Source organism: Bremia lactucae (assembly GCF_004359215.1).
Source record: "Bremia lactucae strain SF5 chromosome Unknown BlacSF5_NotPlaced_17_SHOA01000003.1_2250557bp, whole genome shotgun sequence".
NCBI classification, from domain to species: Eukaryota; Oomycota; class Peronosporomycetes; order Peronosporales; family Peronosporaceae; genus Bremia; species Bremia lactucae.
In genome coordinates, this window is record NW_027152029.1 from 50535 (window position 1) to 72236 (window position 21702).

Sequence of the window (21702 nt, forward strand, 5' to 3'; positions counted from 1 at the left end):
CTTAGCCAGTGCATATACATGGCAAGGAGTTCCTTGTCATGCACTGTTGCGTTTAGCTGGTTGAAGCTGACGCGATTGATAACAGACGACTAGCTCTGCACCGTCTGTCTCATATTGCATTAACGCACAGCCGATCGCAAATTCGCTGGCGCCACAGACCACATGAAAAGGTCGGTTTTGGTCAGCAATCGCCAGGATAGGCGATTTAATCAAGCTTTGCTTGATATTCTCGAAGGAACACTAACAATCAGCGTTCCAGGACCACTTTAAAATTTTCTTCAATAAAAAAGAATGAATTACTGCCATTTCTGCATAATTGCGTGAGTACTTGTGCAGGTACGCCGTTTAACCAAGAAACTTTCTACGTCCATTTTTATCGACTAGCCCAGGCCAATCGGTGATCGCCTTGATATTTTCTGGATCTGATCGTACACCGTGTTTACCCACGATGCACCCAAGAAGTGGCATTTCGCTTCCAGCGAATATACACTTTTTCAGATCTTGTGCTTACGCATAAGTGTAAGAACCTTTCGGACGTGGCTAGGATGTACTTCAACATCCGACTATGCGTTTATGGCTCTGCTATGAACGAAGACGTCTTCAAAAAAATTCGGTCCAAAATTCCGCACTGATCTCAACAGATTGGTTACACATCTGTTGAATGTTGCAGGGGCATTACGAAGCCCCTGTGGCATAACTAGCCACCCCCATAGCATGCCGCTTGAAGTGCTTACTACTGTGAACATAATATCTTGTTCACGCATAAGGATCTGATAGAATTCATCCATCAGATCTATTCATGCGTAGACAGTACTCTTTGACATACTATTAATGATTACGTCTTTTCGTGGTATCGGCGTTTGAGCCGGTACCATTGCAGCGTTTAATTTATTGAACGAATGCACAACCCGCCACCCTCCTGTTACTTTACGCACAGAGAAGGTCGGAGAGCTTTCTGGGAGGTTGACTCCCTCACATGACCCGCTGACAAGGGATCGGCAAAGAATTTGTCAAGCGCTAATACTTGTTCGCGGGGCAATGACTACTGCTTCATGACACAGTATTTCGATCCTGTTATCAGGTCGGAGTATCCTTCCCAACTGCCTCTAGCTGTGGTTCTGCAGCCACAACAAGATCCTCTACGGTCGACTCTCCAGTCGATCTAGGACTCGCAATGTCTCTTATAGACGGTCGTTTAATATTTTCTTGGATGTTGCTATTCAAGCAAGCATCCTTGTTTCGTACCACTCAACTTATTCGAGAGGTCGAACTTCGATGCTACCTGTGCTTGGGGCACAGCCGTCGGTAACTATGATCATGTCACAATGGTGGACCTTTGACGCTGCCTGTTTTTTTGCACAGCCGTCGGGATTTAACTCCACAAAGTGTTGAGTATTCACACAAAGGTCTTGTGCAGTCATGCTAACGACCGACCCACAAGTGAGGCTATCGCACTCACTCGTAGAACATCCACACGCTTGTGGACGCTCCAAGACGTTCATCAATTGGCCATCTGATGAACAAGAGACAGGCATCGTCACGGCTTGATGCTGCCAATTTATGCATGGCTCGTAACTTCTGAGCCATGGTAATCCAAGGATGACATCAAATTTGTCATCCAAATCTAATACGATGATATCATCATCGTGCTGTTAGCTTTTTAACGTGTATTGGATACCAACTTCACGTTTTTTAACCGTTACAGATGCGCCTGTTGCTAGGTGTTAGAGGGATATCGCGCTCAACAAATTTGAGTTTGCGATCTTCTAGCGATTGGCGTCGAATAAAAATTTTTGACGCCCCTCAATCGACTAGGGACTTTATTTGGAATTCATTTGCCACTTTAATGCTAAGGTGATGATGTTAACCTCATCCCCTCGGCCAGTTACACACAATGTTTGTTTGTGAGGAGCAACTTTCGTCAAAAGGCCTGCAAATTCTTTTGACGTAGCGTGATAGCAGGGCGCTCCGTATTTACTGGCCCCTACCGTTTTTTCACGATTCGCCTCGCCATTGCGATTTCGTAACAGCGTCGTATCCGCGTCCTCCGCTGTTCCTTACGATAGGTCGGTCTTGTCGCTCAGTGTTTTTAGGTACTAGCCGTGGGGCACTACACTTATAGGCGTAATAGCCGTCTTTTGACAACGATTGCATTTTTGTAATCTTTTGTGACTTGAAGAGCGAGGTTTCTCTCTCTAAATACCATGGCTTCTGGACAACCGTTTTCTTGTCGTCTCGGTGGACAATAAGCACTACAGTGGACAAAGGCATGTTTAAGACTGAAGTCCTTCTGTATCACTATAGAAATCGCTTGGTCGAGCAACTCTAATTCTAGCCGGAACAGGCAGGTCTTAACAGGGCCGTCTGCAAGACCTTTAATAAACACAGTCACCTCGGTTTGTTCATGATTGGATGAGTAACGATACCACTGACCAGATATCGTGCATGTTGGGCATAAGCGTGCAGATCACGCTTGCCCTGGTTCAAATCCAGGAGCTCGGATCGAGCCCTGATTTCGGCACGTGGCGGCTCAAATGTTTGTCTGAGCCGGGCCTTCAAGACGTCATACGACCCAAAAATTAATGGGTCGTGAAGCTTAAGCGCCGCTGATGCCCTTTCGCGCCGGCACGATTTTGGGCCGCTCCAAGGCCCAAGATTTGGCACGTTCGGCTAAGTTGGACATGCCAAATTTTACTTTTGATGCATCATCTTTGATGTGGCCAGCTTCAATGGCGTCGTCTAATTGGACGAACCATATTAAAAAGGAGTTGCCTTCTATTGCTTTTAAACTCAAAGATTTCTATATTTAATCTTTCGGGTCGACGCGGAAGCGTCGGCCCATAAGCAGCATTTACATGCTGCTGTCTCAACAGATCCAATTGTTAAGCACACTGTTCCCTCAACACCTCCGCGTGTTGAGAGCCTTGCTGGTGAAGTAAGGCTACTTTTTCCTGGGCTTCGTCGAGTTCATGTTGTATGAACTCGGTTATGGCGGCATGTTGTTCATCTGTGTTCAGAGTGAACAGCATGGCGCCAACGGCTGGTCCGCGTACGACCGAACTCATGCGTTCGATCGCTCTCCATTCAAAGTCACTCAAATGAGTGAAGTTGCGTGATAGCCTTCTTGAGGGGCTGGAAAGCTCCATCCTTCTCCATCCATCACATCCATGTTGGATGGAACGTGCGTAGGCCTTTAAACGGACTACTAAGTGCTACCAGGTGTAATGGGGCACCCTTTGCTAGTATTGACCACAGAACTAGTCAACCTACACTGATTACAGTGAAGGTGGGGCGCCTTGACTACTTGACGTACACAACGTGCAGAGGAAGGTTTTAAGTAGCTAATAAGTCTTAGCTACTAAAAGTAAATTCTAAGGCTTTAGAATCGAGAAAAGTAAAACTGTATTAATATATTAAGTTCCTACGTAACGATCTTCGGTGCACTACTGATTTATTATACTAATAACTAACAATGTATGGCGCCTACTTCTGCACCGCACAATCGTGCCTTGTGACGATTGGCGGGGTTGATTCAAACTCAAATCAACCAATCAGTAGAAGTGATGTCTTATTGCGTCAATATGATTAAATTTGGTAATATTATAACTATTAAGTAAAAATATGCAAGATAATAATTTTGAACTTCTTTATTTATTTTCTCTTATAGGAAATGCTATTTATAAGTCCTCTTATAGGAAAGAATAATTATTTAACGGACACCGGCCATGCATGTTAGTTAGTCTTTGGAGGTCAAGCTAAGGATGAATTCATTTTGCTTTACTTCTACTTCAAATAGGCGAATCTTAGTGCTCGCTTTTGTACCCTCCATGAGCCACAATTTCCTTATGTTTCAGTTTCTGTCGGCTTTCGTTCATAATTTCTTTGTTGAGAAAGCATCTTTCAATTTAACGTTAAGTACCGATATATTGCGAAGTCTTTTTGCAGACCTTTCGAACTACTGAAGCTTGGAAAGTCTTGCGAAAAGACTTCGCAATATATGCGTACTTTCATGTTAAATAGTGTAATGGTAGCAACTTGTTGCTGGCATGTCAGGTGCCGTGTTATGACAAAGGACGTCACACAGTGGTCGCTAAGATTAAGTGAGAGGACTGAAAGCGGCGCGTAAAGCCGCTCGCTGTACTTCGTTCCTCCCGTTGACGATTTTACAAAATGAAAAGCTCGCTTTTGGAGAGGGGGTGCTGTAACGGGCTAAAGGCGCTATGTTACACAAATTATTAAGTATACTTTGGGTACTTAACGGGATGGTGATGCACATAGGTGTATCACATTGGAAGGGATCGTGGCTACGGTCATCCGTAATCCGAAGTATTCAGAATATTACGCGGTGCACATCGACAGAGGTGACATCCACTGATTAGATAAAAGGTTTCAAATTTGATTTGATTAAATACAAAACAGTCGAAAAATTTCTTCCCGCGCACATGAAGCTAAATTACCGCTTCCGTGACGATACTTGTAATAAGGTACTAAGTTTGATGGGTGAGGCCGCTTTTAACGCAACAAATACTTACAATCTTCTGGATACCCTCGACGGAAACGCTATTTCGCAAGAGTTAACCATCTTGGCAAACCGAAGAGAATTGAGTGTTTCGCAGCGGTGCTCGCCTAGTGGTGAGAGATTGCAGATCATAAGAGTTTTGCTATCTCCACTAAGAGAGGAGCTCAAAAAATGGGTCAACTTTGTGTCGCGGAAAGGGACATGCGTCGACTTTACGATTAAATAAATACCAATTAGACTTTATAGTGCGATTCAAGGACAATCGTGGCAGCACAAACCTTTTTCGCAAGGGAACACATCACATTTCCCAACGCCGAAAGACTCTTATTTATTGACGTCGCTTCTTTCAAAAGTTTCTTGCTGCTGTCACTACCCGACTTCGACACATGTTCAGACCCCTACAATTCAAGTGTTTAGCAAAAACGAAATTAATACTTAACACGAAATTAACAGTACCACGTACCGCCAAGTCGACAAGATTGATAACCCCGGTTCGCATCTCGTTAGTAAGCGAGTTCTTTCCTTTCAGTCTGGATTGTATAGAACAAAATGATACATAAGCACCACTTATCAAAGGCTATTTGAGTGACTCTTACCTCAGGGTGATGACGCAGTGGCTGCGCGAAGATTTGTCGTTTAATTGCGTCGAATTGGTAGACCTTTTTGATATTGCTCCTCGAAGCAAGTCCCATGCTTCTTGGTCGCTCCCGATCTTTTGGCTAAATGAATTCACTACGACAGTCTTTCCTTCGCTATCTTGACGAAGTTCAATTTTTTCGTGTGACTTAAAATTTACAAGATAAAGATTGTAAGTCAAAGTTGTTTGGCCATGCCGGCAACTTTTTTACCTCAATTGGCGCAAGTAAGTCACGGAATGTCTCGTTATAAATCTCAATTAGCTCAAGGCTGGCAGTAAAATCCCATCCGCCTGTACGTAATTCTTCTATACCTTTAAAAATTTGAGCAAACGCTCGTCCAACGATACCCAAGTCTGGCCATAAGTCTCGCAGCTTGCAGTTGGCAACATTATTACTCCCTTGCATCGTATATGTTTTACCCGATCTACAAGAAATTATTAGATGTCAATACGACACTCAGCGCTTCCGATTAGTTTATTAGACGATGCTTACCCAGTTTGTCCGTAGGCAAATATGCAAACGTTGTATCCATCTAATCCAGACTGGATCAGCGCAGACACTTCTAGAAAGACATCATCTTGCGAGCAGCTGCTATTGAACACCAGATCAAAGTCGAAACTGTACTTTTTGATCACATTACTCGAGCTATGCTGACCATATCCTACGTGGGACGTTGGATTGGCGCTGAGTTCAATCTGCCGCCGTTCACTGCGGTAATCGGGAAACGAAAAGACCTGCATACTTAAGTAAGCTTCACAAAATGTGAAAGAATACAAAGCAGCAATATACCTTCTCCCCCCTAGAGCTTGTAAGTTCATGCTCTAGAATAGGTCGCACGCGGCAGAAAACGCGGATATTGCCTTTTAATTCCATCACCTGAAGTCTGCATAAGTGACTGTTTGCGGCATCTCCAATAAATTTATTTTGTGATACACGCACCTTATTATGTAGGCTGCGTCGAACAGCTTCGGCGTTAAAAACTCGTTTTTCCAAATGGGCAGTGCTTTTTTGAAATCGACCTTTTGCCGTTTGATATTTTTCTTTTTTTCTCTCAAGCTTCTTTTTAAGATCATCCACCTGCAGCAAATAGCGCCGTATCATCTCTGTTGCTCCAGCCAACTCTCTTTCGAGAGTTAATATCCTTGCCTTTGTGTTATCCAGCACGCTTGATTGTGGTCGCAACGCATCCAAATTTGCTTCTAAATGCGTATGTTCAGCGTTCAAGTTGCTGAGAGCCTGCCGTTGGCTTTCTATTGCTAATTTTTTTTTCTTTTCATTCATCAAAATCTTTTGAAGAGAATTTGCTAGGTCATCGTTCTCTATTTGCAATCGCTCGCATTCAGATAGCGCTTTCGCCATTTTCTGATCATTTTTCTTCAGTAAAGACAATAACTCTTTCTTTTCTTTCATCCATTGAGCGTGCAGCGCAGATATTTGATCCTCTGCCCTATCGAGTCCGTCAGACAGTGTTGAACGCGCAGCCTCACACTTCTCGTAAAGTTCTTGAACATGTCTAAGGTGTGCAATTCCTTTTGATTCACGCTCAAGGGCTTCTTGCTGTTCACGTCGTGCAACCTTCAAATCTAGCTCCAACGCACAAGATGTGTCTTTTATTCCTTCGTTGGTTTTGCCAGAATTCAAGCCTCGCGATAAGTTGAGCTCGTTTAACTCCCTTGCGGATCGACTTCGATCTTCGAGCAGACTTTTTATGACTGCATCGCGCTCATTTACTTGCAACACTAGTCCTGTAATTTCACGACACAGCGCCTGAATCCTGTCCTCCTGCTTATAATCTTCAAACTCACTCAAATTCTGCAACTACAACTTATAATTAAAATTATATTGCGAGTGATCACATTACGCACCTGCGTATCATCAAAGCTATTGATCATCTCGGTATCTCGGTACTCGTTCAGTTCTCGCTCCAGCATTGCTGCATGCTTTAAAAGTGCGACTGCATGCTCGTACGTATCCGTGTATCTCTAAAGTAATGTAGCTCGTCAGTTACTTTTAATTATTTTACACCATTAACTACCACCTTCTTGTACAAGTACGCCTTCTCTTTATCCGATTTCGCACTAAGATCTTTCTCCTCCTCGAGAGATCGACTCATCAGAAATTGAACGGACGCTGGCACGAGTGAATTAATGTTCTCTTTTACGGGTGTATCGCTCATTCGATTAAAGCTCTCGAACATCGAACGATGTAACCGCTCTTGATGCGGCCGCAAAAAACTCATGGCGAAAGGCCTAGGCTCTTTAGGCACAGCGCTTATTTCGATGCTATGGCCACTACTCTCCGTCTGATTATCCAGAGCTAAATCATCTAACGGTTTCACATATCGTTCGTCGAGCCGCGTCACTGATCCCAAGCCTGAAGCGCTAGCCATAACTGGGCTAGAATGTTGGCTTGAGCTCAAAGAGCGGTGCTGCCAGTCAATGACATTTACATTGGGTATCATAATGTCTGCGTAGTAGCCTAGTATGCTTTCTGGCACGTAAATTCCGTTGAAAGTATCCCTTAAATGGTTGAACGCTTTACAATGTATAAAAAATGTGGCACAGACAAAACTACTACGGGCACAGACAAAACTACTACAGCCACAGACAAAACTGCTACGGCCACAGACAAAACAACTACGCGATTGATCTAACCAAGCACAGTATTAAGTAGTGGAGATGGCAAAATTGTGGTCATGTCTGTGGCCGTTCAGTTTGGTCTGTGGCCGTAGTATTAATGTCTGAGGCCATGGCGGCGGCCAAAAAATAAATGCATTATATCACGCAATTGTATTACCACAAAATAAAAGCAATTTTTATTGATTTGCTGGTCGGTTAATTGTTGTTTTTTAAAGTCTGCACTGCAATACTTCATTCAGTCCCTATGCAATCACTCATTATGCTTAGCGTGGTGTCTCGATCCTTTTTTACTGGTCCACGTCAGTTGAGTCGGCATTGATGTTCATGTCGAGCTCTTCGCCTGTAATGCGCTTATACAAATCCAGCACGTCCTCCGACGTAGTCTCGAAGTGGCTCGTCGGGTCGTACGAAGAACTAATGAAGCAATTGTCCTTCTTGCCGTTCCCTACAGGTTCAAACATGTCCGTTATGGCGTCAAAGCGCTCCAGAAACGGACCTAACAGCTTCACACCAGACTCCAACTCCTGCAGAGGCATCGATGTCTCAACGAGCGTGCTTACAATGGCAATGTAGATGCCCTGCGGCGCAACGCAGTGGGCAGACGACACCACGGCGACGTAGATGTCATTCTTGCGATTGGCTTGGGCTGCGGGAATGATGATCTGCAGCGACTCAGCATCGTTCGTGCTAGGAATCGGGTGATTTAGAACAAAGATAGAGCGAACAGCGACGCCAATCTTGCGCATCTTTTCCTTTGGAAAGTACGACGGGTCACCAATCACCAGCTTAGCCTTAGCCACTTCGTTGTCGCACTTAATACCCCATGCCCTCCCGTCCTTATCAGTCAAGATCTCATCGACTGCACGATTAAGCATGAATGTGCCACCGTTGATTGCACAGAGACGCGAAAAACTCTCGGGCAAACCGCCCAGGCCGTACAGCGGGTAAATGTATGGAGATTTGCCATAGCGCTCCAACGAGTAAGCATACAGTTTTATAGCACGGACAGTCTCAATGGCGGGACGTTGGTGGTACGATTCGTCACGCATGAGCGCCATCGCGTGGCCCATAAAGCTCTGAGTGTTGGCATCCACGCCGAATTTCTCAAAAAGATCACTCATGGGCTGCTTAAAAAGGTCTATACCCTCATAAGTTTTGGGATCGCCCTCCTCATAGTTATAAATATACATGATGAGCTTGCGAAACTTGCGCTTCTCAAACATACCCATGAGCGATGACCGCAGCGCTTCTTCACCCGTAGCAGGAACCTTGTGTGTACGTCCGCCTTTCACGACGTAGCTACCATCTACATTCTTAAACTCGAGGTAGCGGGTCACTTTAGTGTGCAGAAGCATTTTGACAAGTTTGCCGCAGGCCATGATAAACTTGGGCACCAGGTCCACGTTGTAATCCCGATCTGCGCCCAAGTCAGTACGTGGATCCTGTTCAGGCTTAAACTTCTTGTAAAGGTTTGTAAGGTTAGGAGAAGCACACTCGCCACCATAATACGGGTTGCGATCTACCACCAGCACTTTCTTACCGTTTACCGCAAGCAATCCGCTCAAGATGCACTCCTTAAGACCAGTTCCGAGCACTATTACATCGTACTCGCCGTCAGCTAGTGCCACTGCTCCTAGCGGTAGCCATGCCAAATCCTTCTTGCTCTTCTCCGCCATCTTTTGTGGGATAAATGCTATTTTTTTAGGAGTAAAAATCTGATTTTTGGAAGAAAAGATGATGTAATGTTTGAAATAATTTAGTCTTCATTTGTAATTGTTAAGCACGCTAATTCACTTGTTTTCCGAATATTTAAGCACAAAATTTGGTTCGACTGCAGCTAGAACCAACCTGACGATCATCATTTCGCATCGCGTCGTCGTGTGCATGCGCAATTTCCAAGTAAAAAAAAAAAACTCGGACGATTATTGCGCACACGATCTTATGGCTGAAAACGCCGCCTATTTTAAATTGTTCATGAGACTTGAATCGATGTGACTGCGCTTCTTTCAAACGAATTTCGTTTAAACAATTTTCGGTAAATAATTGTCGATTAAAACTAGCTGTGATTTGTAAAAATCGTCACCGATATGCAAGAGCTGCAAATTGCGCACAGTTAAACATTTCCGACGTCCAACGTTCTAATTTTACACGAAAGTCATCGGACTTTTAGGTCTCGGTTGGCATTTAAGACGGCGAGCTTAATATTGACTAGTTGCTAGGTGTTTTTCTAACGTATCAGATGCCAAAGATTAATAAGTTTGTCAAATGCATATACTTGCGAGTGCGCACATGTCCGCGCTCGTCACATAAATTTAAAGCTTTGGCCGATCGTGCCTGAAAGGCCGACTAGGTTAAAAGCTTATCAGCAACAAATTTAACGAAATGAATCTGATTTTTAGTCCATACAAATTGAGCGTATGAAATTGCAAGTTTCATCGATTGCCCTAATTTTTGTCCAGCATGCAGCGTTTAGCCTTTGCGGCTCAGTCTAAAGGCGCCTTCGGGGTGCGCGAATATCTGCAAGGTTCGTAATGACCATCTTCTTTTCATTACCAGTGCTATAAGCGCCATGCTACTATTCGCAGATAATCGCCAAGTTGCCCCCGACATTTTACACGAGCTAAGTATCTTCGTTGAAGTGGAAGACGGCGAAATTACAGACGATGATAGAGAATACTCCAAACTTGGCATCTGCCTTGAGCAGCATAGTTTGCGAGTGCAGCGCGATATATGGAGTGCGTTGGCGAGCGGGGCATCTCCAAGCACTGAAGCGGCTATGAGCCTGGCAAAAGCCTTCCTTCAAGTGACAGCAATGCCACGACGATACGAAACTGATGCTGTATGTTTGACGTTAGCAGAAATGGTGCTTGGAGTTGAGGAAAGTAGAAAAAAAAAAAAAAATTTGCCCAAAAATTCTGCGTTCCGACGTCGGATGCGGCGGCTGACATTGAATCAAGTCGACTTCTCCTTACATGAATTTGAGGCAGAAAATATGCCAAAGGCATTATCGTCAGAAATTTGCTCTATGACTCCAATAACGGCATATTTTCGAGTAAAAAAGCGCTTTAAAGCCGAAACTCTAGATACTTCGGCCACATTGAAACCAATGCAACAGAATTCGAGGGATAAATTGCCAATTTCGACACAAACAGGAATGATGATACACCAACAACCTTTGCTATCAAAAGAGGTCTGAAACATATTTCTACAATCGGATATGTATTGCTTGCTTTCACACGTCGTCTTTTGCGATAGGTGGAAGATCGCGCGTCCGGACTGGCTAAGCAGCTCGCTCAGCTGAAAAATGAAACAGCAATTGTGATTGATGATGTAGCTTCACGTGCTTTCGATTTGATAGCTGAAGTCGTTAATGACGTTCAGACTGCCAATGTAGCTAACGAGGTGACTTTTCAGCTTTTGTGCAAGAAACTTCGTATGGACTTGACCATGGACGAAGCTCTATTTCAGATCACAAGGTAGATATCTTCTAAAAATGATAATAATGTATACTAACGCAAGCAATTGCTATCGTCTTGTTGGCAGTGCATTAGTTGATTCTAATTGGAGTTCGCGGTACGCAGCAATCTTTCTCGAAACTAGCATCTTACCGAAGATCTGCTCGGCCAAATCAGTCATCTCTCGTGTACTTCTCCAGACCGCGCTTCGCTATAGTCCTAATTATAGTGAAGCTCTTGTTGACTCACTTTTACTTCCCCTTTTGGTGGGTGGAAATTTTAATAATTCCAAGTATGACATTGGGCCTCCGCAAGCGGAAGCAATTATTCGAATTTTACAGATTCCATACTCAATACCAATTCACCAGCTGGACGAATATCTTCGAAGATCTTTAAAAGCAACTACAGCCAGCGGTAGTGCCAATTCTTCGAGCTCGCTTTTGCTTTCCAATGATTCGGCATTATTGGTATTCCAAAACATATTCAGCATGAAACCAGCGTTATCATCATCGACAATAGAACTGTTTATTGAAGCGGTTGAAACCGTTCTGGAGCGCCCGGATCTTGGGGACATTAAAGGCTCGCTCAAATTTGCAACAGTTATATTCACGCTAATTTCAAAATTTCCACAACAATGTACTGGTCATGTGGAGATTCTTGAAGGAATTGTCTCCCAGTTAACTTCTATCATGGCGAAGACAACACTGCGTTTTCTACAAAAGCTTAATAAGAGAGAATAGCATTAATGCTATCACGATGGAAAGGTGAAGGTGTTGCTTCAGCAAAATATGCTTAAAATTTAGGATTTAGTGGAGTTATGTAACGAGGAATTCTACTGCATGAGCCATAACATTCGCTAATCGCAATAGAGTGGTGTCTCAAGACGAGCTGCAACAGTAATATCGACCCAGGCGATACTGCATTACTTTTTCCAATGCAGCAGGTGGGTGCAGTTCCAAAATTCGCCCGCAATCTTTGCCATGCTTTGCTGCCTCCAGTATCACATGTGCTCCTCCAGGATGCACGACAAGCAAACTTGTCACGTCTGCAATACTGTCACCGATACGGATCCAACATGAACGCTGGTTTTGGTGCCGTTTCATTTCGCAGGAAGAATACTCTCGCTCAACGTTGCAGGAATGTTCATTTGACGACGACATGCGATAATTTGATATACTTTGATGCCCTGTTGCCCTAGAAGTAACTAAAGAGTTTGCAAAGGCGACACACACGTGGTATTTCTTCTCAGCACATGAAAAGCAAATCTCGTTCGTACACACATCATTGCATCCAATGCATGCATCGCATTCGTTCGATGTTCGACTTCCTGACGCTTTGAAAGACGCCTGAAAGGCTTGCGATGAGCAGGTACCAGGAAAAGAGTAACGACTTTCCAGCAATGGACGGATTGTGTTTTCTGTGTCCATTTCACTTAAGAAACTTGTCTCTTTACAAGCAATACTTATAGGACTTATTTGACCACTCAAGCGCTTCTCTGGCGCTGGAACCGACAGTTGGTTTTGTTTTTTGCAGATTTGTGGTCCAAAAGCATGATTAAGATCGTACTTTGCTTGCTGCTTGACGTGGCTTCTGCAAGTGCTTTCGCCATTAAGTGATAAAATACACTTTTTCTTTTTCTTTTGCGTTAACAATTTTTGCAGCATCTCTTCCGACGGACTTTTATATGGCTCTGGTTTTATTGGCGTGTTCTTTTTATCATCTCGGATTGAACTCGGTGACTTCATAGAGTTTAAATACTCAAGTCTCATTGATCCGTTCGATGCAACATCATTCAACTTTTTTTGGTAAAGCAGCCTGTCCGCTGCCGCATTTGTGCAATCGCTAGTGCTGTTGCTAAATGCATAAACCGGCATTTCAATTGTTTTTCCAGTACAGAATAAAAGTGACGGAGGCTCCAAGCTGCTCTCAGTTATGGCTTGGTAGCTATTCAAAAAAGAATTCAACGCGCGCAGACGTTCCTTTTGAGTATCGTTATAATCTCTTTCAATAAAATGCGACAAAGGCGATACATGAGGTTGATGTGTGGCTCTGGTCGCGAAGTGACACAATACGAATTTTACGAGTGCCACTGATGTCTCGGCCATCCGAACAAGACGAACGTCGATGATTGATTCCACCAGAAATCGGTGTTTTTCCAGTAGTTTTTCTGCAACAGCCTCTATCTGCTTGACAGCCAATGTATCATTAAGATTATTCTTTTGCAACGAATGTCGGTTGCTCGCCGCAACGTAATTTGGGCAATCAAGCGTCGCCCGCTGCTCCATTACTGCACTTTGCAGATACACCACTATTTGGTGCAATGTGAGTAGCGTCTCGTAAAATACCACATTAATTGTATTCTGGATCTGAGCCTCCTTTGTGAATAAGATGGAGGGATGTGTTGAAGAATTAGATAGCAAGTCAAATTCAATTTCTGGATCATCCACCCAGAAAGCTGTTCCGTTAAAAGACAAGTTTGCTACGCCAGATGAATTGTTCAAGTCATCTAACGAGGCCGGAATAAGTTCGGCAATGGTATGTAGCAGCGCCTCGTGGTAGACAAGGTGCTGAATCAGTTTAGCACGCTGGTCCCCAGCTCCATTGCACCCTGGAGCAGTATTGATAGTCCGAATGCCCAACAAACATTGCAGCAACCTGAGGCACCAGTAGCAAGTAAGAACTTCTTGCTGTAATACGAGCTCATGGACAGTGTCAAAAAGTTGAGGAATCTACCCGCAAACACAATGGTCAGCATTCAAAATAACATGTCATAACAAGCAAGCTTACAAACCATCTCGTCTGTGAAGCATGCATCTGGATGGTGATATAAGCGCAAAAGTGCTTGTATGGTGGTGGTTATCTCAGATCTGGTTGTATCTCCATATCGTCTATGTGTGGCTACTAACATAATAAAATGCTCAAAGACAAGTCTTATCGACTTGTTTACTTCGTCAGCTTGCCCAGGTCCGCTGTGCATAAGCTCGTCCAGTGGGAGATTGGCATTGAGCTCTTCCATAGCAACAGTGATGCTCACGCCCTCATACATGAATAGGCCTGAGTCGATGGAATGGCGCATGTCGAACGAAGGCTCTGTTGCACGCTTGTTACTATTGATACGGCGCTGAAACCACCCGCCACGCTGGCTCGTATCAGATCTTGCTGTGTCATTGTTTCCTAATGAAGCCCGAAGTCCACCTTGTCGCCTGCGAAAAGACCACACACTGCTGCTTCGACCTTTTTCGCCGTAGCTGTCTTCTCCGCGACCTGTATGCGAGAGTCGCCTTAGCAAGAACGTTGTCATTGTCACGCCGGCAGTATTGCTATCATCAGTGGCGCTGTCAGCAGTATGAGGGTAGTAGAATCGGCAATAATTGAATCTCGAAGAGTTGAGGACAACATTGTGCTGACCTGCCTCTCGACACACCAGCAGTAGCATGATGACAAGCTGATCGCGGCCGTCTACGTCAAGGATAAGCAATTCTTCTTGCTTAAATTCCAACACTAGCATTCGCAGATCCCAATCAGGGCGGACAATCGCTAAAAGTGCGCTGTACGGACGCGCAATTACAGTGCGCATGGAACAGTGCATCTCGACTATAAAATCGCCCTGAAGAATTAATTGTATCTTCTTATATACCTTCTTTTCGGTGTCGCTAGAATCGCTCCGAGGCACTGCGTCGCCCTCATCCACCGTCGTATTTGCCATCTTGACATCGAAACGGATGACTGATGCACGATTCAGCAACTTTAAATTATGAAACCGAAGTTGCTGCGCCGTGATGTGTGTTGAGGTCGTGCAAAGCCCAATCCCCACCTCATTTGCAGCAGCTACGATCGCATTTAGACAATCATGTCTATCGGTGCAGATAAAGAATCGATCATGAAAAGCTGTCGACAGCACCATGCCCTCGCAATGCTCAGTCGAGTATGCGGTCATGCGTAAATAAAGATACGGAAGATTCTGAACATGGCGCCCGCGTTCGTCCAAGAAGACAATACTCGACACCGTCACTTGCAAGAACAGCAGTTTGTTGGACCCATTGGCATATTGCTCAATACAGCGGAAGTGGATTCTTGGGGCATACACTAAACGATAGAGCGATGCTTTTCCTTTAGCTTGGCAACGCAGCTTTGCTAGTAGCGATAGTAGATGGCCCCTAGCGGGGCAGTTAAACTTCAATCTGGCTGAACGGAAACGTGATGTCTCGAGTCTAAGAACGAAGTCATTTTTAGTCGGGAATAGCTTCACGGCTTCGATGTCAATAATATTCCACTGATTTGTGCATAAAAATGTTTCTGGGTTGTACGTGCTTAGTGTGGAAGCCGTGACCACGAGAATGCGTGGATATGTGACCCACCATGACTCTTTAGTTGCTAGATATTGTGCGATAACTGTGTCACCGCCCGAAAAACTTCCTGATGGTAGAGTAGAGTCAATAAGTGGGTTCGCCACCATAAGATTAGATATTGCGACAGGCGAGATGCAGAGGCTGCTTCACTGCGAGGCACTGAGAAAAAGTTGATGTAATACTGATAAAGTGTCGTTACGACGGCATCCATGGCGCTAGTAACGGAAAGTATTATTCAAAAAAAGACACGTTCAGTACGGGGGGGGGTTACCGTGGTTGCTCATGAGTCTCTGCAAATGTTCCTGTGAATAAATACTACTTGTTGGTTGAAAATGTTAGGGCAGGGGTATGTAACTATAGAGGCCTCACGTGAATTATCTGCCGCCTAAGGCGAAAAGGTGGCCATGATTTAAAATTATAACGGGACGAGACTAAAAAGAGCCAAGCATTGGTAGAGGTAGGCAGCAACGGGTAGCTTCAGCAAATCCGAGTAAAGTGTGACCAACAAGGCACTAGAATTCAGGCACACGTGAAGATGGGACTAATATATCGGCGTGCAAGGACCTCTTGAAGAAGGAATCTACATCGCAAAGGAATCAAGACACATTTTGAGATTTATTGTATTTGCCGACGATTTCTTCAGATGATTGGATAGTTTGGCTAATCAATAACACCAAGGCTTTGACTTTATGGTAAAAGAACGGTCCCCACAACTAAAATTGATATTCCCACAGCTATTTTTAATTAATATTTATTTAAATTTAAATGACTTAAATTGTTACTCTCACAACTATTTTTTTAGAAAAATAATAATTTTAAACTCGCAATTAAAATGGTTATTTCCACAACTTCTGTAATGATTTTAATTGCAAGTTCAATCCAAAATGCCGAATCGCCAATAGACATTATGTGTCACCTGTGATTGGCTAATATATATTATATTTCAACTAGCAGTGGCTATTACTATTATATTTCGGCTTTGATTGGCTAGTACATACTATGTTTCGACTGTAGATTGATGCCACAATGTCCACAGTATTCTTTATCTATATGAAGGATGCTTGTTCAGCTCCTTTATACAGTTTCCATTCATTCAATGCTTACATCAAAACTTGACAAAGACACTTGCCCTTTACAACATTTTAGCACCAGTACACCAAACCTATAACACATTTGAAGAGCTCTTCAAAGATGCACAAGAGTTTGCATTCATTGATGGCTACGCATAAGCTTTAAGAAAATCTGCGATACAACATAGTGACTTATGAGGAACATACGAAATGTGGTTATCATGCAATTGCTCACCTGCTGCAATGGACCGATACCTGTAACCAGCTGGTTTGGTTCTCCTGCATGTGCTGTTCTTGCAGCTACCTGCTATTCAAGGTCAGTGTTTATTTTGACTGAAGATGGATCCGAAACTTCTTTCAATCCATACACCACAGTAGCGAAAGGAAAGGTACTCTTGCAAGTCAATAGTAACCACTGGCAAATGGCTCAGCTGCATCTTGGTGTAAAGTTACCTTGGGTTAATGCAATTGCATTAGTGAGGAACGAGACTTTTGGCTAGTTCAGATCCAGTTTTCCTTCATCGAGTTTTTGATGTAACGTCATGTTTTCGGCGTTGTGTTTATAGCAATTAATATCTTTACAGAAGTTGTGGGACTAACAACTTTAGTTTGCGAATTTAAAAGCATTTTTTTAAAAAAGTTGTGGGAGTAACAATTTAAGTAGGAGCGGTTTATGAAATTCAAAATAAAAAACATTTTGAGAAATAGTTGTGGGGATATCAATTTTAGCTGTGGGGTATCAATACCCTTAACGAACCCACCTCTAACGAGCCAGTCATCTTAAAATAAGCGTATAGGCCTTTTCAAGAGGTTTTTGGAGTTTTTACTGCCCAGCGGGGCTACTCAAGTTTCCTCCAGAGTCAAACTCTCTTTTGTAGTACAACAATATAAAATTGATTTTTTTATACTTGCAAAGCAAATGAGTCGCTGGAGTCACTGGAATTGCGGCGATGAACAGGTACAGTAAGAGCAAACAGCCTATAAGACCCCTGTCCTCAGCGCAATTGGGTTTGTTGCGCCGTCCACGAGTTCGCGACGGTGAACACTGTTGGAAAATGGTATTTCACAGATTGAAATACCGCCAGGTCCCAAGCCATCAAGAAAACAACTGCCGTTCTCCAGAATTGTCTTTCATTTGTATATTTTGGTGTGTTGCAGGTGACAGAAAAGACGGAAGGTGTGAGCATACCATTTCGCAGGAGCAACGAGCAACTGCAAATCAGGGTGGTAGGAGGTATGACACAAATAGTGTTGTTTATAAACTTAATCTTTGAAAACACTTCTTTGGAGACCTTTCTTGCTTTTTATTAGAAGGTTATGAGCCCAGTGGCGGATGAGGAAGTGCTTAGGGGCGCAACACCTAATTACGCAGGGAATGCGTATGGGGAAGAAGCGCATGTGGCAGCACGCGAAGGGGCGCCACTGAGGAAGAGTACTTGGGCGCTCGCGAAAGGGGAGTGCCAAGTGTGGAACCCTAACCGGGCAGCGACATTGCGGCAGAGCTGGCTAGGATTTCTTTACGTTTGAATTCTATGGATAAAGAGCGTCGTCAGGGGTCAGGGCCAAGTGTTACGAACTCGTAATTTGTATACAGGTGAATTTAGGTCGACGGGTCAGGCCCCACGACCAAACGTGAAGTTGGACCTTGGAGTTGGTGGACAGACATTAAGTGTTTTTCGCTAAGCGAAGTGGAGTACATTGTCCATGTAACAGGGTGTATCGTTACATGAAATTAACACTTAAAGGTTGTTAATTAATATATTATCGAAAAGGTAGATAATCTTTGGAGGATATTACTTTAAATAGTAATGTTCAAATTTCTTATCCATAAATTGGTATAGACAATTATATCTATTAATTCCGCAGACTAATCAGCTGTAGATGTAAACAAAAGAGAGATACAGACAAGATAAGAAAAGAATTCAATTGCACGTTTAGTATTAGTTTATAATTAAGTTAGCATTTACAAGATAGATAGAAGAGATACTTAATTGTATTAATACAGTTTCATTTAAACCTCTTTAAGTTAGTTGTCTTAAAGAGAAGTCTTCCTCTACACGTACTAGTGTACGTGAAGCGACGTAAGGCACCACTCGCAACTGTAGCAGTGCGAAGTGGACTTGAACTGAAGCAGTACAAGTCGCCGTGTCCCTTTACACCTGGTAGCACTTTGTAGTCCGTCCAAGGACCACATTTTCTTCATCTAACATGTCCATGTTAGATGATAGTTGGAATACGCATCACGTTTCGCGTTAAAGCTACTCCTTTCTAAGTGACATCGAAAGGAGTGCGGTCGAACAAATGAGTTCGACCGTAGGAAACGATGCAATCTTGGAAATGCTGTCCAATTTGGACAGAGATGCCCTCCATTCAGCCATCGCCAAGTTCATACAACATGAACTTGACGAGATGAAGGAAAAAGTAGTCTTGCTGAATTAGCAAAGCTCTCAACAGGCAGAACTGTTGAGGTTACAACAGGTACAGACCCCTGTACCTGGGATGACGCATACGCGTCGTCCCGAAACCTTAAAGATTGATATCTCTAAGTGTAGGGGAGTCGAAGAAGACTCCCTCCTGAGATGGTTTGTCGAGTTGGACGATGCCATAGGGGCACGTCACATCGTCGACGATCAAATGCAAGTCGCATTCGCTCAATCAAATTTGGCAGGTCGTGCCAAAACTTGGGCATTGGGCCTTAAGTTGTGCGACCCATATGTCTTTGGGAGCTAGAGGCTTTTAAAGCCCGGCTCAAACAGACGTATGAACCGCCTAGGGCTGACTTCAGAGCTCGTTTAGAGCTTTTGAAACTCAAGCAAGGCAAGCGTGATGTTCACGCATATGCCCAGCACATACGACTCTTAGCGATTTGTATTACAAATAACCCAGTCCATGAACACACGTTGATTACGGTGTTCATGCAAGGTCTTACGTATGGTTCCGTTAAGACCCACCTGTTCCGCTTGGAACTGGATACGCTTGAAGAAGCAATATCCGTTGCGGAACAGGAGGACTTTAGCTTGAGACAGGCTCAAGCTAGTTCGTCATCGTATCGTCCTCCAAGACGACACGGGCTAGGAGGTCTAGAACCCATGGACCTCTCTTACATCGAAAGCGAGAGACCTCGCTTTTCGAGGAATATGCGATTGCAGAAATGCCATCGCTGCCAAAAATTAGGACACTACGCTCATGAGTGTAGTGCCCCACGCCCAGTACCTTTCGGTACTGAACGTAATTTTGACCGTATGCCAAAAAGGGCAACGGTCGCGGGTCCGACGTTGTTGCGAAAACGCAATGGCAAGGCGGACCGCCAAAAAACGGTCGGGGTCAGTAGGGGGCGCAACGCCCTTCTGATCCAGCAACCTCAAGAAAATTTGCAAATCTCTTGACTAAAGTTGCTCCAGACACACAATCACTATGTGTCTCTGCACCTGATGAGGTATCCCTCATCACGTTGATGTTAAAAGTGACAAATGATTTGTCACTCAGAGCCCTAGTGAACTGTGGCAAGTCGAATAACTTTATTCGTCGCCAGTCGCTAGAAGGTCGTAGGCTCAAATATGTTGAGCGCGACATCCCTCTAACGAGGACGACGGTGCGTCTAGCGACAGGCGCATCGATAACAGTAATGAAACGCGTAGTGAAATTTCACTACACGTTAAAAGATTTACAGTATGATGATGATTTCATCGTACGGGATTTGGATGACAAATTTGATGTCATCCTTGGTTTACCTTGGCTCAGAAAATACGAGCCAAGGATCAGCTGGCAGCATCGATCCGTAAAGATGCCTGCCACTTGCTCATCAGATGGCCATCTGATGAAAGTCTTGGAGCGTCCACAAGCGTGTGGATGTACTACGAGTGAGTGCGATGGCCACACTTGTGGTACAGTCGTCACAAGATCACATTGTGATTGCTAATCACATTGTGATTACTAATCACACTGTGGAGTCAGCTGCTGCGGCTGTGCGAATGCACAGGCAGCGCCGAAGGTCAACCACTCGAAGAAGTCGAGTGGATCGAGACATGAATGTACGCCTGGCGGGCGACATTCAAGGAGTATACCGGTTGCCCCAAAGGGACAACACGATGATCCTAGGTCGAGTAGAGAGTCGACCGTAGCGTACCCAACTGTGATAGCGCAATCACACTCGGAAAACGTTGAGAGAACAAGTCCCCACGTACTTGAGGAGAAATCCCCTCAAATGGTAGAAGTTACTAGACTTCTCAATCCCAAAAGATTAATCCCCGGCAGCCTGTGGATAAATCCCAGGAAATAAAATCGAGACATTAAATGTCTTGGTTAATGACGGATCGAGAGTAGGCGCTTCTACTCTTGATCTGTATGCGCCTCCGAAGTTAACTTCGGAGATAACTCAATTACCAACCCTAGAACCTAAGCGGTTCTTGAGAGATCTGCATTGTGGGAAAATCAAGCAGATCTGCGTACTCGTCACAGAGGACGATTACGTAACCGACATTCGGTCAGCGGTAATTTTTGCAGAGAACGAACGGGTTCTCAGCAGCTCATCAATGGACGAAAATGTCCTCGATGAGAAGACTCGGATTGAGAGATACAGTACTCAATCTTGGGAGTCACTCAAGGGAAATCCTCTATACGAGGATTTAATAGAATTCAGGGATGTATTCCCTGAAGCAGTTCCATGCGAGTTACCTAAGGATAAAGGCACTCGACATGAGATCGAGCTCAAACCGGGCTCGAAGTACTGTGTCATGAAGCAGTGGCCACTGCCTCGTGAACAAGTACTTGCGATCGACAAATTCTTTGCCGATCGGGTAAAAGCGGGCCATGTGAGGGAATCAACTTCCCCACATAGCTCTCCGACCTTCTGTGTGCGAAAGGCCACAGGAGGGTGGCGGATAGTGCACGCATTCAATAAACTGAATGCTGCAACGATACCGGCTCAAACGCCGATACCGAGAAAAGACGTAATCATAGACGGTATGTCTAAGAGTACTATCTTTTCTTCTATGGATCTGATGGATGGGTTCTATCAAATCCTTATGCGTGA

At 44.1% G+C, this 21702-nt stretch overlaps 4 protein-coding genes across 4 annotated transcripts; 1 reads left to right on the forward strand and 3 right to left on the reverse strand.

Annotated features, from left to right (window-relative positions):
* Positions 1-4375: 4375 nt before the first annotated feature.
* Positions 4376-7618, reverse strand: CCR75_005455 (uncharacterized protein; the record flags this gene model as incomplete). Its single annotated transcript, XM_067963536.1, has 9 exons — positions 4376-4917; positions 4983-5049; positions 5116-5303; positions 5368-5581; positions 5650-5891; positions 5947-6033; positions 6097-6969; positions 7023-7139; positions 7193-7618. The coding sequence occupies 9 exons, from the start codon at positions 7616-7618 to the stop codon at positions 4753-4755; spliced, it is 2379 nt and encodes a 792-aa protein (XP_067822731.1). The 3' UTR covers positions 4376-4752.
* Positions 7619-8083: 465 nt separating this feature from the next.
* On the reverse strand, positions 8084-9472 carry CCR75_005456 (uncharacterized protein; the record flags this gene model as incomplete). The annotated part of the gene is made up of 1 exon (XM_067963537.1): positions 8084-9472. The coding sequence occupies one exon, from the start codon at positions 9470-9472 to the stop codon at positions 8084-8086; it is 1389 nt and encodes a 462-aa protein (XP_067822730.1).
* Positions 9473-10256: 784 nt separating this feature from the next.
* On the forward strand, positions 10257-14051 carry CCR75_005457 (uncharacterized protein; the record flags this gene model as incomplete). Its single annotated transcript, XM_067963538.1, has 4 exons — positions 10257-10320; positions 10382-10986; positions 11052-11272; positions 11340-14051. 4 exons carry the CDS (start codon positions 10257-10259, stop codon positions 11989-11991), a joined length of 1542 nt encoding a protein of 513 aa, XP_067822729.1. The 3' UTR covers positions 11992-14051.
* CCR75_005458 (uncharacterized protein) lies at positions 12130-15707 on the reverse strand (the record flags this gene model as incomplete). The annotated part of the gene is made up of 2 exons (XM_067963539.1): positions 12130-13980; positions 14043-15707. The coding sequence occupies 2 exons, from the start codon at positions 15705-15707 to the stop codon at positions 12130-12132; spliced, it is 3516 nt and encodes a 1171-aa protein (XP_067822733.1).
* Between the last annotated feature and the right edge of the window lie 5995 nt (positions 15708-21702).